The sequence below is a fragment of the Onychostoma macrolepis genome, chromosome 01 (assembly GCF_012432095.1).
Source record: "Onychostoma macrolepis isolate SWU-2019 chromosome 01, ASM1243209v1, whole genome shotgun sequence".
In the NCBI taxonomy this organism is placed as follows: Eukaryota; Metazoa; Chordata; class Actinopteri; order Cypriniformes; family Cyprinidae; genus Onychostoma; species Onychostoma macrolepis.
Genome location: NC_081155.1, coordinates 37,428,050 through 37,442,258, shown reverse-complemented (window position 1 = coordinate 37,442,258; position 14,209 = coordinate 37,428,050). Strand labels below are relative to the sequence as shown.

At 37.0% G+C, this 14,209-nt stretch overlaps 2 protein-coding genes across 4 annotated transcripts; both read left to right on the top strand.

The window, feature by feature from the left end:
• The first annotated feature begins 1,215 nt into the window (after positions 1-1,215).
• nansa (N-acetylneuraminic acid synthase a) lies at positions 1,216-5,024 on the top strand. Its single transcript, XM_058777438.1, has 6 exons — positions 1,216-1,466; positions 2,094-2,309; positions 2,624-2,723; positions 3,288-3,442; positions 3,587-3,853; positions 4,592-5,024. Exons 1-6 carry the CDS (start codon positions 1,335-1,337, stop codon positions 4,799-4,801), a joined length of 1,080 nt encoding a protein of 359 aa, XP_058633421.1. The 5' UTR covers positions 1,216-1,334; the 3' UTR covers positions 4,802-5,024.
• A 613-nt stretch (positions 5,025-5,637) lies between these two features.
• clta (clathrin, light chain A) lies at positions 5,638-13,975 on the top strand. 3 transcript variants are annotated; one of them, XM_058773591.1, is made up of 7 exons: positions 5,638-5,920; positions 7,931-7,959; positions 8,980-9,097; positions 9,193-9,304; positions 10,592-10,645; positions 12,080-12,115; positions 13,255-13,975. In XM_058773591.1, the coding sequence occupies exons 1-7, from the start codon at positions 5,734-5,736 to the stop codon at positions 13,424-13,426; spliced, it is 708 nt and encodes a 235-aa protein (XP_058629574.1). In that variant the 5' UTR covers positions 5,638-5,733; the 3' UTR covers positions 13,427-13,975. The 3 variants fall into 3 exon arrangements, with proteins under 3 accessions (XP_058629574.1, XP_058629579.1, XP_058629586.1); XM_058773596.1 differs by lacking the exon at positions 12,080-12,115; XM_058773603.1 differs by lacking the exons at positions 10,592-10,645; positions 12,080-12,115.
• Positions 13,976-14,209: the final 234 nt, after the last annotated feature.

Genomic DNA, 14,209 nt, shown 5'->3' with positions numbered 1-14,209 from the left:
TGGGCTGATTTCTCACCTTTCTTAGGATCATTGAGACCCCACGAGGTGAGATCTTGCATGGAGCCCCAGTCCGAGGGAGATTGACAGTCATGTTTAGCTTCTTCCATTTTCTAATGATTGCTCCAACAGTGGACCTTTTTCACCAAGCTGCTTGGCAATTTCCCGTAGCCCTTTCCAGCCTTGTGGAGGTGTACAATTTTGTCTCTAGTGTCTTTGGACAGCTCTTTGGTCTTGGCCATGTTAGTAGTTGGATTCTTACTGATTGTATGGGGTGGACAGGTGTCTTTATGCAGCTAACGATCTCAAACAGGTGCATCTAATTTAGGATAATAAATGGAGTGGAGGTGGACATTTTAAAGGCAGACTAACAGGTCTTTGAGGGTCAGAATTCTAGCTGATAGACAGGTGTTCAAATACTTATTTGCAGCTGTATCATACAAATAAATAGTTAAAAATCATACATTGTGATTTCTGGATTTTTTTTAGATTATGTCTCTCACAGTGGACATGCACCTACGATGACAATTTCAGACCCCTCCATGATTTCTAAGTGGGAGAACTTGCAAAATAGCAGGGTGTTCAAATACTTATTTTCCTCACTGTAGATAATGAAGATAATGATGTGTGTGTGTGTGTGTATATACAAATGTATAATTTATTTAAAATTTAAATGTAATTTGTGCCCTTCTCAGATGATACGTTTAGTCATTTGATTGATTGATTATGTTGTTACACTTGTAATGACACATCCTTTAAGAGAGCTTTGCTATGCTTAGTTGGTAGCAGGTATCCTCTGCTGAAATGTCCTGCTATCAAAGCTGCTGTTAAAAAAAAAAAAAAAAAAAAAAAATTAAAATAATAATAATATAAAATCATTTATAAAATAAATAATTTATTTATTACAATTATAACTAAGTAACTAAATAACAGACACTTCACAATATACGTTACCAAAAAAATAAATAAAATACAACTGTGAAATAAACAAGAGGCCCAGACTTCAAAGTTCACAAAATGTGGCAAAATATGTTTTTATGTATGCCCTTGGACTAAAATACTTATGGAATTTTTAGTTGGTTAAACCATTACTTTATATGTTAAAACATTAACTATTCAACAAAGAGCCCCATAAAGATGATGAATAATAAAAAGAGTTCAGTCTTTTATGGGGAATAGAAACTTTTATTTTGAAACGCATGGGCGTGTGCGCTCATAAACCCGGAAGTTCCACGGGCTCTTTCAGCTCGGCATTTGACGCGTGTAAAGCAGTGAAAAAGACTCACTCCTGTCATTTCTGAGACTTTTCTTGCTGTGCTTGTGCATTTGGATTTAAAATGCCTCTTAAATTTGAGTTATGTCCCGGTCGCATGATCGGAGGAAACAACCCGTGTTTTATTATTGCAGAAATCGGACAGAATCATCAGGGAGACATTGAAATCGCCAAGAAAATGATCAAGATGGCAAAGGTACGAGTTTATTTGTATTGATCGACATCAGTACTGTACATTTATTATCGGCGGCGAGCCAGCAAGTTAAAAAAAATGTTTTGGAAAAAACGTTTAATTGTTTTGGGACTGTTTACTTACTGTTTGCAATAGTTCATCATGCATGTTTATTTCATTTTTTAAACGTCAGTGGTACAGTGCAGGACAGGTGTCAGGTTACTATTTAATCTGATATTGGACATAACATACTTGGAAATGTTCATTCTGAACTGCTTCTCAAATCACTTTCTTACACTCTGGAAGTTTGCCGTAGTGTGTCTTTAAAGTTTTGAGCCATAAACCTACTTAAGATGTTTAGTAAGACTAGTTTTTACACATTATTAATAGATACAGGTGTTAGTTCTTTTACCGATTTGGGGAGTATATGCATTCAATTTACAATGGAAGTATTCAATCCTTTTTTTATTAAAAAAAATAAATAAATTGAAACCTATAGTTATAATAATATACCATATCAGTATATCATAGTAAGACTATTTTATAAGACTATTTACAATTTTTTTCTGTTGTCATTACTTTTAAGGTCTCGTTATTTTACATAGTTTCTTATATGAGTCATTGTATATAACTATTCCTCCTCTACACTAGGACTGCGGGGCAGACTGTGCGAAGTTTCAGAAGAGTGAGCTGGAGTTTAAATTCAATAAGAAAGCTCTGGAGCGGCCGTACACCTCCAAACAATCCTGGGGAAAAACATACGGAGAGCACAAGCGCCATCTAGAGTTCAGCCATGAGCAGTACAGAGAGCTGCAGCAGTACGCTAAAGAAGTGGGCATCTTCTTCACTGCGTCCGGAATGGACGAGGTGAGCGGGTTACTGCCGCAGAAAGCATGCGCAGACTATTAGACTAGCATCTGTAGTTTATTTCTTTTATCTTCAGGCTTATCGATAGCAAGGAAAGATAACAGGAGCCTGCTGATTACATCAAATACCAAAAGTCATGTGTGTTATATTTCCTCATTAGTCATGTGAATATTACAGCTGGCTCTGTACCACGGTACTGCTGCAGTACTTTTGTAAGTGATGCTTTATGCTGATGTGCTCCTATATTATAACCAAGAATGTCATGTATGTTAATTGTAGTCTTTTTTTTTTTTTTGTCTGCTTGTGTCTTTAAGATGGCTGTAGAATTCCTGAACGAGCTCAATGTGCCTTTTTTCAAAGTTGGATCTGGAGACACCAACAACTTCCCCTACCTCAAAAAAACTGCCCAAAAAGGTCCCATTTTATATTTAAATTTATTATTATTATTTAATTTTTATACTTATATTATCGCCAAAAAAAAAAAAAAAAAGATGGTTACTACTGTTCTTGGTAAATCCCCCCAGTATTTATTTTGAAACCACATATAAATTAAAATATTAAATATATTCACATACACACATACTGTTCAAAAGTTTGGAAAAAGAAATTAATATGTTTACTCGGCACGTTCAAAAGTGACACTTATGTTAAAAATAGTTTTATTTCAAATAAATAGTTCATTTTAATTTTTTATTAGTCAACGAATCCTAAAAAAACACATCCAGGTTTTCACAAATTTTTAAGCAGCATGATATAAAATATATTAAAGTAGACAGTTTTACATATATTAAAGTTTTACATTTTATATTAAAATAATATTTCAGAGTATTACTGTTTTACTATATTTATTTGCTACATCAAATACATGCATCCATGATAGGCATAGGTTATAAATATTATTATTTCAAATATATAATACGCTCTTAAAACTAATTATGAAACAAATTTAACTTCTGATGCTGGTCTGTGTGTGTTTAGGACGTCCCATGGTAGTATCCAGCGGAATGCAGTCCATGGAAACCATGCGCCGTGTTTACCAAACTGTGAAGGAACACAACCAGAACTTCTGTATCCTGCAGTGCACAAGTGCATATCCTCTGGAACCTGAGGATGTCAACCTGCGGGTTATCATGGTAAAGAAACCAGCTCTTTACACTCAAAAATTCATTTTATTTATTTCAAGCATGTGTATCAAAATCTGAATCACCATGGTCGGCACTTTTAAATTTTCTTATATAACTATATGATTAGCTAAATATGCTCCCCACAACCTACAGGAATATCAAAAAGAATTTCCAGACATTCCCATTGGTTACTCAGGCCATGAAAGTGGGATCAGCATCACAGTCGGGGCAGTTGCACTGGGAGCAAAGGTTGTGGAGCGCCACGTGACCTTGGACAAGACCTGGAAAGGCAGCGATCATGCTGCATCTCTGGAGCCTGAAGAGCTGGCTGAGCTGGTGCGATCGATCCGCACTGTGGAGAGAGCTTTAGGCACTGGGGTGAAACGCATGCTGCCCTGCGAAGTGCCATGCCATGATAAGGTACAATAAGAACCAGTGCAAATGCATTCATGTTCATTTTGTTACGTTCGCATGTCATGACATACATGGCATTAAGAGGCAAGCATCGCTATTACGATTGCTCATACTTAGGGTTAGGGGTTATTTTTCAAACGTACTAACTTTAAAAATGTTGCTACGTCAGTGTTTTAATTTTATTTTTATTCTGTTATAGTATTTAGCAATATTTTAAATGTATCTTTAATTAATTTAATTAAATGTATTTTTTTAATGTTTTTTTACTTATATTTACTTTTTAATTATATTTTCAGGTGTAATTTTAGTTAAAGGTTTAACAATTTGTGTGCTTTTGTCATTTTTAATAAATATTTCTATCAAGCTTTAATTTATTTAATTTTCAGTTTTCATTACTGTTGTGGCACTTTCTGTCTACTTCAACCCTATCTGATTTACAGCTCCATTCTCTTTCCATCTAATGTTGTATTCCTGCCACTGCATTCCTGTCCTTGCCCTGTTTCCTTCCAATACATCCTGTCTTAACTTTTCTTTTCTTTTTCTTTCTTTCTTTCCTTTTTTTTTTTTTTTTAACCATCATCTTTATCCATTGGCTACCTAGTATCACTACTCCTTAACTTTGTTTCTTCTCTTTTATGTTGGTGGGATGTTTGTTTTGAACAGCACAACCACATTGTCATCAAGTAATCTGCTCTGTCAAAACATTCCTATAATTCCTCTTCTACATCTTTCACTCCTCTCTAGCTCGGGAAATCTGTGGTGGCCAAGACAGCCATCCCGAAAGGTACAGAACTGACCCTTGACATGCTGACTGTGAAAGTAGCAGAACCTAAGGGTATAGCCCCAGAAGACATCTTTCAGCTGGTGGGGAAGAAAGTGACCATAGACATCGAAGAGGATGAAAGCGTCAATGAGGATGCAGTCGACAACTATGGCAAAAAAGCCAAAGCTTGAGGAAAACGGTCTCCACAGCCTGTCATTCTTCATCAGACTGGAAAGAAATTGAGATATTTTAGCCAAAATTTAATGCATTATTCTAGAACCACGGTTGAAATGGCATTATGTTTTGTCTGATAGGCAGACAGAGACAAATTCAACAATACAAACGCTGTTAATTCTGTTTATATTGGTTATCATTTGCCAAATACTCTTAAATAAATAATGGAGCTAAAAACCATGGAAATCTGTCTTATTTTGAAGGTGAATTAACGGAATCAAAAATGCATAGGCTTTATTACTATCCATAGAAATGCCCAATTTAATTGGGTATTTGCCATGGTAATACAACAAATGTTGCTTGTTTTGAGTGAATGAGTGATTAGATTTTTTTTGGTGTATATACTGTGTTTGTGTGTGTCATGGTAACACCATAATTGTCTTTTTAAAAACCATGGTACATGAATGCAGGATATGACCATTACATGTTGTTTATTTATTTATTGCGATAGAATCAGGCGTTTTCCTTTGCAACTAAAATGACGCATAAATCTTGCTTTCAGTTGACCTTCAAAGTCCAGCATGATTCTTTCTATGAAGGGCACAACGCTGTCAGTGTTTCATGACAAGCCCTGTTTATATTCATTATAGATTGATAAGTATACAATCCCATATTGCTGCAACGCCCTATCAGGGCACGCTGATGATCACGGGACTTGCACAGCCACGGTTTAGTCATTTTATTGGTCGGCGACTCAACTTCTCGCCGTTTGTATGGACAATAGAACTGCTCGTCAAAAATACACAACTCTGATTGGTTGAGCGGCAGTTTCCTTCGCGGCCGTTCTCTCTTAAGCACCTCCCCCACTGACATTGGAGCCGTCGACGAGGAAGACAGTAGGGTGATTTGTGTTTTCAGTTGTTCTCACTCCAAACACATTTAGCGAGCCATGGACGATTTTGATATGCTCAGTGCCCCTCAAGGAAGCGCAGGAAACGGCGTGGGGGCAGACGAGGACCCGGCGGCAGCGTTTCTGGCCCAGCAGGAGAGTGAAATCGCGGGCATCGAGAATGACGAGGGCTTCAGCATCCTGGACAGCGGAGAAGTGCCTTCATCCCTGAGCCAAGACCCCGACGGTGGGTTTGCACGACATCGATAATAATAAAAACAAGCAAAAAATCCGATCTAAAAAATGTTACCTTAATCTTAAAAGCGATCAGTCAGACACCCAAGCAAATAACTCCTTTGCTCGGTCTCGTTAGCCAGCCAGCTAGCCTTCATTCAGAGCTCGACGTGTATATGAAGTAACGCGGTGTGTGTATAAATAAGTTACGCGCTGTTTGTATAGATCACACTGCCATAAACGTGTTCAAATAGCCGTTTAAATGTCCTAATGTTTTTCATAATGGACTGGTAACGTTAGTTGAAGGTAGAGGGAAAATGGCGTTATCTGTCGTTAACTCAGCTCTTTATGAATTTCCCTCTAGTAACGTTAACCTTAGATCTCTCATTTAACGGTTTAATTGCAATTTTATTGGGGTTCAAAGGAGATAATGGTCTCTTTGAACACACATTTACCGATTTTTGTGTCGATTGATTACTGTTGTAAGTTAACGTTACTGGTTGTATCAGCAAAATTCTGATGGAGTTTTTATTATATAATGACCTTTGGACTAAAGGCTTTGTGTGTGTGTTAGAGAAGAGAGAGAGAGACTTTATACTGAAGTATAAAGGCGTCTTTTAGATTTGGTTATGACAGGACCACTGCTGTGTATTCACACGCATTGAGATGCCTATTTAGACAGCATTAAATGGCATCAAAGCCGCCTTGAAAGAATAAAAAGCGTATTGCGTGGTTAAAAGCGCCCTAATCCACCTAAATGAGTGATTTGAACTCATATTTGATGCCCTAAAATATTCGATTCAACAGTTCGAACGCGCCTGTCATTTCGTAAATGTTCGATTCGATCAAACGCAGCTGTAATGGCATAAATATTCCATTTGAAGGTTCGAATGGCCAGAAATGATCGCTTTTAACTCAAATATGATGACTAAAAGGTTTTGTTTTAAAGATTTGATAGTGTCTTTGTTCAAAAAAACGCTTACACATTTGGCTGATGCTTTTATCCAAAGCGAGTTGCGTAAGGGATTCATATTTAATAGTTCATACGTTCGAAATGAGTCTTTTTAGGTAGGCAGCTCGTTAGGTTTCAAGGCATACATTTCCATCACAAGTATCTCTACAGGTACCTAAACTATAATTACACCTTTTCAAATTAATTTAATACCATAGACTGACTGAAATGATAGTGTTTTGGAGGCCTTTGCCTTTGGTTAGTAATCACACCTTACATTATCAGTCTACACAAGTGTCTGGTATTCTCTTTTTGCTGGCCGTTGGCTTGAATGTTGCTTTGGCCGAAAGTTTTGAATAAATGATGATGGGGATGTTGTTTCACAAGTACAAAGGCACAGTCTGACTTGAGTCTAGGAAGACTGAAGACAGCAGTCGTGGAGGTACTATGCAGTGCAGTCTGCAGAAAATCAGTCAGGCCTGCATACTGTCTGTTCGTTAATTCAGGCTTTGGTTAAAAATGGATTTTCATGTGCTGAAAACATGTAGTCTTTTATTAATTGTATGCTTGGTATGTATTTCTCGATGCAAATGTTGAAGTGTTACTGTTTAAATCACTTCAAGTAAAGAAATGCTACATGATGTTTTCACTGATCCAGGAAGAAAGGAAAAGAAGTCAGCAAAACCAGAGACATGGGCAGGAGGAAAGACTGTATATCCTGTTCCCCAATTCAACACTAAAATAATGCTTTGTCATGGACTAAAATGATTTTTTTTAACCATTTTTGACATATGCTTATATCCAAAGTGACTTCCATTGCATTCAAGTTATGCGTAATTTTTCAATTTCATGCATTCCCTGGGAATCAAACCCACAGCCTTCTCTTGTTAGCGGCATGCTCTACTGTTTGAGGTACAGGAAGGCTAAACAGCCTTTGTCTAATGTGTTTTCACTCAGTGACTGTACTGAGGGTGATTCATACAGATAGATTTTATGTGACGCATGAAAAATTGACCGAACACTGACTATTTTTAACACATCCATGTTCTTCTCTCTCTTTTATCTTGGCAGGTGGAGCATTGAATGGAGATCTGCATGGGGTAAGACTTTGATGGCTTCTTTCTTGTGTTCCATCAAACTCAGAACATAATTTTTAAAAAAGATTACATAGGAGTTATGTTTTTTTTTTTAAAGATAGAGTTATTTGTTGAATGTATTTATACTACAGATGATAGGAAATGCAGTGTGCATAAGAACAGAACAAAAGACTAAATCTAGACTAGCTGAACCTGTGCTGTCTTTCAAGCAGTGGTTCTAAATAGCGGTGTATATTAAGCCAATGTTAGAATTTATTAACCCTGTAATTTGATGCATGAATTTCTAAATTAAGTCCTAAACATTATAAAAATTCAGTTCAGGTTTTTCAGCATAATTTTTCATCAAGTAAAAATAAGGATAATATTCATAATTCATAATATTTCAAGATGAAGATTAAAGCAACTTGGGTTTACTTGATTTTCCATACATCATTTTTTAGGAAAACCATTTTAAAATGTATCAAATGAGTTACATCAGGCTTTTGATATGTTTATTTGTATCTCTCAAATCATCGTGTTGCTTTATGTTTTAAAACTACAGAGCATTTAAATGTCATGTTATTATCAGAATTTCATCTTTTTATATGAATAACAGCAGCTATACCAAATTGTATATTTTTGCTCAGTTTGGGCCACTGAATAAAACGTTTTTATTTATTTTTATCCCCCCCTCCTCCAAGTATGAGCTCTATTTTCTCACTATACATCACACTCTATAGGCCATAAAAGCCTGTTGTATCAAATGTGGTGCAATAAATAAAATGCATATGCAAACTTAAAAAAAGAAGCCTAAAGATAATAAACCGTTCCATTTTAAAATTGTTTTTGTGTCTTATCTTATATGGCAGGCTTTACAGCATAAACCTTGCCTGTGCACAGGATAGTGAATGCCTAGTGTTACTAGTCACTTATTGACGTATCACGCGTCCACATGAGTTGATGCTTTAAAGAAGTGCATCAACTAAATAGTATACTGAGATTGTATGGTTTGGACTCCTGATTTTTGCTGTTTGTGATCTTTAGGAGAGTAACGGTCCTTCAGACGTGTATGCGGCCATCTCCAGTGTTGATCGGTTGCAGGCAGAGCCGGAGAGCTTGAGGAAGTGGAGAGAGGAGCAGCGTGAGAGGCTGGAGCAGCTCGGTAACTTGAGCGTAGATGTATATGTTCTCCTTAAGATATATTAAAACTATAAGGTTCATTTAGGGCTGACAGATGTTCCCTCTGCTGTTGTTCAGATGCTAACTCCCGTAAGCAGGAGGCAGAGTGGAAGGAGAAAGCGAAGCTGGAGCTGGAGGAGTGGCACACCAGGCAGAACGAGCAGCTGGAGAAGACCAAAGTCAACAACAGGTACACGACACTATTCAAGCAGCTGAAGTCTATAGAAGAGGCCTAGTTTCTCTCTTGCTGTTTTGGTTACAAAAGCACTAGAAAGTGCACAGCTTCTCCATCGTACTCGACATCAAGGTGTATGCTGGTTAAGTGTATTCAAAGGGAAATATTGTATTTCTTAAAGGAATGGTTTACTCAAAAATGAAAATTGGCTGAAAATGTACTTGCCCTCAGGCCATCCAAAATGTAGATTAGTTTGTATCTTAATCAGAAGAGATTTTAATTTAGCATTACATCATCACCTGCTCACCAATGGATCCTTTGCAGTGAATGGGTGCCGTCAGAATGAGGGTCCAAACAGCTGATAAAAACATCACAATAATCCACAAGTAATGCACACTACTCCAGTCCATCAGTTAATGTCTTGTTAAAGCCTTCTGGATGCTTCTGGCCAAAATACGAGTCTATAATTAATAATAATGCTTCCAGCAAGTTTTCATTTTTGGGTGAACTGTTCCTTTAACAATTTAATTTGAGTGAACTATTCTTCAATTTACACAGCCTCATTTTTCTGTTTAGTAAATAGTGGCTCAAACGTTCACAACATTCAAAATACAAATTTTGATTAACATGAGAGTAAGTAAATGATTCAGGATCATTTTTGAGTGAACATTTCAATTATTTAGTCTAACCGTTCTATGATGTTGTGACTATAATGATATGAGAGGACAGTGAAGAAGCTATCTGACCTTGTTGAATGGTCATGTGATTGTGCCCTTGGACACTTCTGCAGTGTTTTGGTCACATGATCATGCCTCTGTCCAATCCGAAACAGTTACTATATCTATGATTGCCACAAGATGTTGCATTTAGCTATTAGAATGGAATAAGGAGCTCTATGGAAAGCGCTTTCTGCTTCAGTGAAGCATTTGAATTAACTGTATCAATAGACATGCTGAAAGGAAAGTAAGCGATATTGGGTCAAAAGTTAAGTTTCCTATTAAGTTTCCATTCCAGCCCAGTGGTTGTTTTGGTACAAATAAAATAAAATAAAATGACATGTCTCCTCTTTCTGTATATCTGTCCTAATTCCTCTGAATGTGAATTCCTTGTCTCTGTATGTCCTGTTTGTCTCTGTCTTTCTCTCTCGTGTGCCGTGTTGTCTACTTGTATGTACTTGGCCTGGTCTTAACACTGGTATGGTAACACTGCAGTGTGTTGTGGCTCTGTATGAGTGTTATTTTTCTCCTTTTTACCACTCTCTCTGTTCTCTCCTGCTTTGCTGCTCTCCTCTGGGACTCCCAGGGTGCTGGATGAGGATTTCTACAAACAACCCTTCGCTGATCTGATTGGTTATGTGTATGTTGCTAAACTAACATCCTTTCTTTTCACATGCATCTCTCAATAACTCATTTTCCTGCATCTCAATTTTTTTTCATCACCTGTTACTCTTACACATTTCTAACCAAACTTTTGGTTAACTTCATATAAAAACAAAAAACAGGGTGAGAATTTTTTTTTTTTTTTAATTTTTTTTGTTAAGACTAATTGGACTAATAATTCTGCACACTATGCATGTTGTCCATTTTCGCCCCTCCCTCATGTTTAAGTTACATAGCAGATTTTTTTTTTATCCATCTTGCTCATTCTGTCTCTTTTCATTTGTCACATTTTTATTGTTAATTTTTCATGGTCATTTACAAAATGTTTAACCATATTTATTTTATTTGTCATCTGTTTGTGTCATGCATTTGTCACCATGTCTGCATTTTCTTGATATTCAAGATGCATCTAAACATTTGTATAGATTAGTCAATGTTATTTATTGTCTAACATTAATATTAATTGAGATTATTGATTTATACTAGTTGTATTTAATGCAGTAGTAGTGTCTCTGTAATACAGCACTAGTGAATTTCTAAGCAACTACGTGTCTAGCCAGTCTATATATAAATAAACCAGCCAGTGATGCAATTACTAAAAAATATATATTTTTCCCTCTTATGTTTTAAAAAAAATTAATAAATTTTTTTTTTTTTTTTTGAATGTGTTGCCAAAGTTCAACATCTTCTGCGCTCTAAATCCTTTCCCCCCCACACTTTATATTAAGGTGCACTAGGTCATTGATTTCTTGTAGTTTTTTTCAATTATTGTGTTTTGATATCTTAATATTACATTATTGGTTGGCAAGACTGTCAATTGATTTGTTACTGACTTTGACCACCAGTTTAGTTTCTTTTATTTTAATCTTCCATTTGTTGGCTGATTCCAATCTCAACATGGTCAAATGTTGAGTAGTTGAATTTTATTTATTTTTTTGTTTATAAACTGAGACTTGGTGTATCTTTATCCCATGGTTTGTACTTTGGCCGGACACCTAGTTGCTTCTGTTAGATGGAATATTTTAGAGTACGGTGTACCTAGGTTGAGCAAAGCTGTCCCAGACTAGAACTGTAACTGTCCTCTTAGTTCTGCAGCCCTCATGTTCATCATGGACCTCTTACCGCTTCTGCCTATTCTGCAGAACTATTGTAAACATTAGCTGCTTTTCTTTTGCTTGGTAAATGTCTCTCAACTGAAGCGCCAGTTGAGATCGCTGAACGCCGCGAGCGGCGCATACATCAATGACGGCTGCAAGCTAAGCGCACTTAGAAACACTCCTAAGATGACTTGGGTTTTGAACAGTGCATGCCTGCTTTGGTCATCTGCATAAATCTCATTTCTTTTGGTTTTCTATATATCTGACTTGTGATCTGTTTCTCCTTGTTTTTCTTTTCTCTATGCACCTTTAAGCACTCACATTAACCATCCTTGCTACCGCCTAGACCAGTTAAGTAAAAAAAAAAAAAAAAAAAAAAAAAAGTACAAGAAATTAAAAAAATAAAGACAAGACAACCAAATATGCTCAGGGAACAAACACCATTTATTGCAAATTTATATACCAATGAATTGCTGTCTTTATTATCAACATGTTTCTGCTAAAAATAAGATTCTGGATGTCCTTTTGTGGTGATGTGTTGGTGCACTAGTCCTGTGCGTTGATGTAGTTGATTGTGACCGTGATTTACCTCATTGGCTTTTCATACCCATTTTGCTGTGTATATTGTGTGATAGTGGAGAGGCTAATGCAACTCTACTGGACTGAGTCCACGGCAGCGGAAAGGGTTGGTAAAGGGCCGGGAGGAAACGGGAATAGTTGAATATGGTCTCCAAAAGCTCTCTGAAGATTTTTTTTATTTTATTTTTTTTTATGTTAATAGCTCTTTAGCGTTTGGCTTGCCAGAAACTTGGTTTAGTTCCCCCATGCTCAGCAGAAGGCCCCGCTTTTGGTCACTGCCAACGCATGGCACTTTCAGCCTTTGCACAAAGATTTGGTGGTTAAAATAAGCTAATTGGCCTGTCAATCGCTACTTTGAAGGCTCATTAGCGTACGCGATTCCTTGACATTCCTCTGACCGTCAAGAGACGAGGAATGTCCCACAATATAAGGACTTTCAAAGTACAACGAATTGTTTTAACCAACTGAATCTCTGCAAAATTTGATTGTGGCTGTTCTGGAACCTTTTCCTGCCTTCAAGATCAAGACTAGTTCTGGTAATGCTGGGTTGGGGGCATGATGCTCAAACAATCATCTGTTTTGGATGTGGTCACCTGAAGAATGTCTCTCTATGAATGTATTCTTGTTGGATGGAAATAACCATTGAGTTTCATCCAGACACAGAACTGCTTTGGTACACTTGCCTCTTACCTCCTAAAGAAGAACCTCAGGAAACATTTGAACCAATTTTAGAAGCTCCTTTTGGTAAACGCAATTTCAAAAACCTGTGTTGAGTTTGCGGGAAAGTAATGTTTTAGTCATGTCAAGATCTCTAAACATTCAGGAGGTCAGCGGTTGTGTGCTTAGGTGGGATGTGTCTGAGAGTGTTTCCAGTTTCTGTCCCAAGCTGATTGTGATTTCTCATCGGCAGGGCGGCCGAGGAAGCCATGGTGTCGGAGCTGGACGAGAACAGTCCCGGCACGGAATGGGAGCGCGTGGCGCGCCTTTGTGACTTCAACCCCAAGTCCAGCAAGCAGGCCAAGGACGTCTCCCGCATGCGTTCAGTCCTCATCTCTCTTAAACAGGCCCCGCTCGTTCGCTAAGCTCCACCTCTGGAGTCTTCAAAACCACAAGTCCCAGCAGCCATTGGGTTTCACGGCATTGATCGATTCCTTTGTGCTCCCATCCCAATGGCTTTGAGCTCAATTTCCATATATAAATAATCTATATTATATTATTACATAATATGATATGGGTATATCTATATATGTTTATATATATATTTCATCTATAAATATATACATATATATAACAATGTTCAGATTGTTTTTATTTTTGGTGTCTATTTTAAGGACCAAACTCCATGTTCATTTTTCCATGTAGAGACAGTGTTTGGCATTGTGACACTATCGATCTATGCATTTCCCTCGTAAGTTGTTCGGGAATACAGTACTAAACGTCTTGTGTATGTCGTATACAGATGGTGGATATTAGCCTGTGTGTGTGTGTAACTATGTACATAAAGACTGGTCCTCTACAATTCATTGTGAGATTATGGCACAAATTGTTGAAGAACAGAGCTGTACCCCGGTGAATGTCGCCTCATGTTGTCCATTCTGTTTCAGTATGATTAAACACATTTGAAATGTTAAGTGTTTGAAGCAATTTTTGTTGTTGTTTACATTGTTTGGGAAAGGAAAAATGAATACTTCCTGTAATGATAAATATTTGGGAAATAATAATTTGTACATGTAAGATCTAATTTGATGACTGCTCGTTAAGATATCGAAACGTAATCCAGGTTTGTAGTTTTACTCCATGGTTACCATAGTCGAGATGTTTTACAATTGGTTATTTTTTTTTTGGCACTTGACAATGTTTTAATT

Coding starts and splice junctions, on each gene's coding strand:
- nansa (XM_058777438.1), top strand. CDS start 1,335: ATGCCTCTTAAATTTGAGTTATGTCCCGGTCGCATGATCGGAGGAAAC. Junction 1,467..2,093: donor AAATGATCAAGATGGCAAAG/GTACGAGTTTAT, acceptor CCTCTACACTAG/GACTGCGGGGCAGACTGTGC. Junction 2,724..3,287: donor CAAAAAAACTGCCCAAAAAG/GTCCCATTTTAT, acceptor GTGTGTGTTTAG/GACGTCCCATGGTAGTATCC.
- clta (XM_058773591.1), top strand. CDS start 5,734: ATGGACGATTTTGATATGCTCAGTGCCCCTCAAGGAAGCGCAGGAAAC. Junction 7,960..8,979: donor TGAATGGAGATCTGCATGGG/GTAAGACTTTGA, acceptor TGTGATCTTTAG/GAGAGTAACGGTCCTTCAGA. Junction 10,646..12,079: donor GCTGATCTGATTGGTTATGT/GTATGTTGCTAA, acceptor TGCACCTTTAAG/CACTCACATTAACCATCCTT.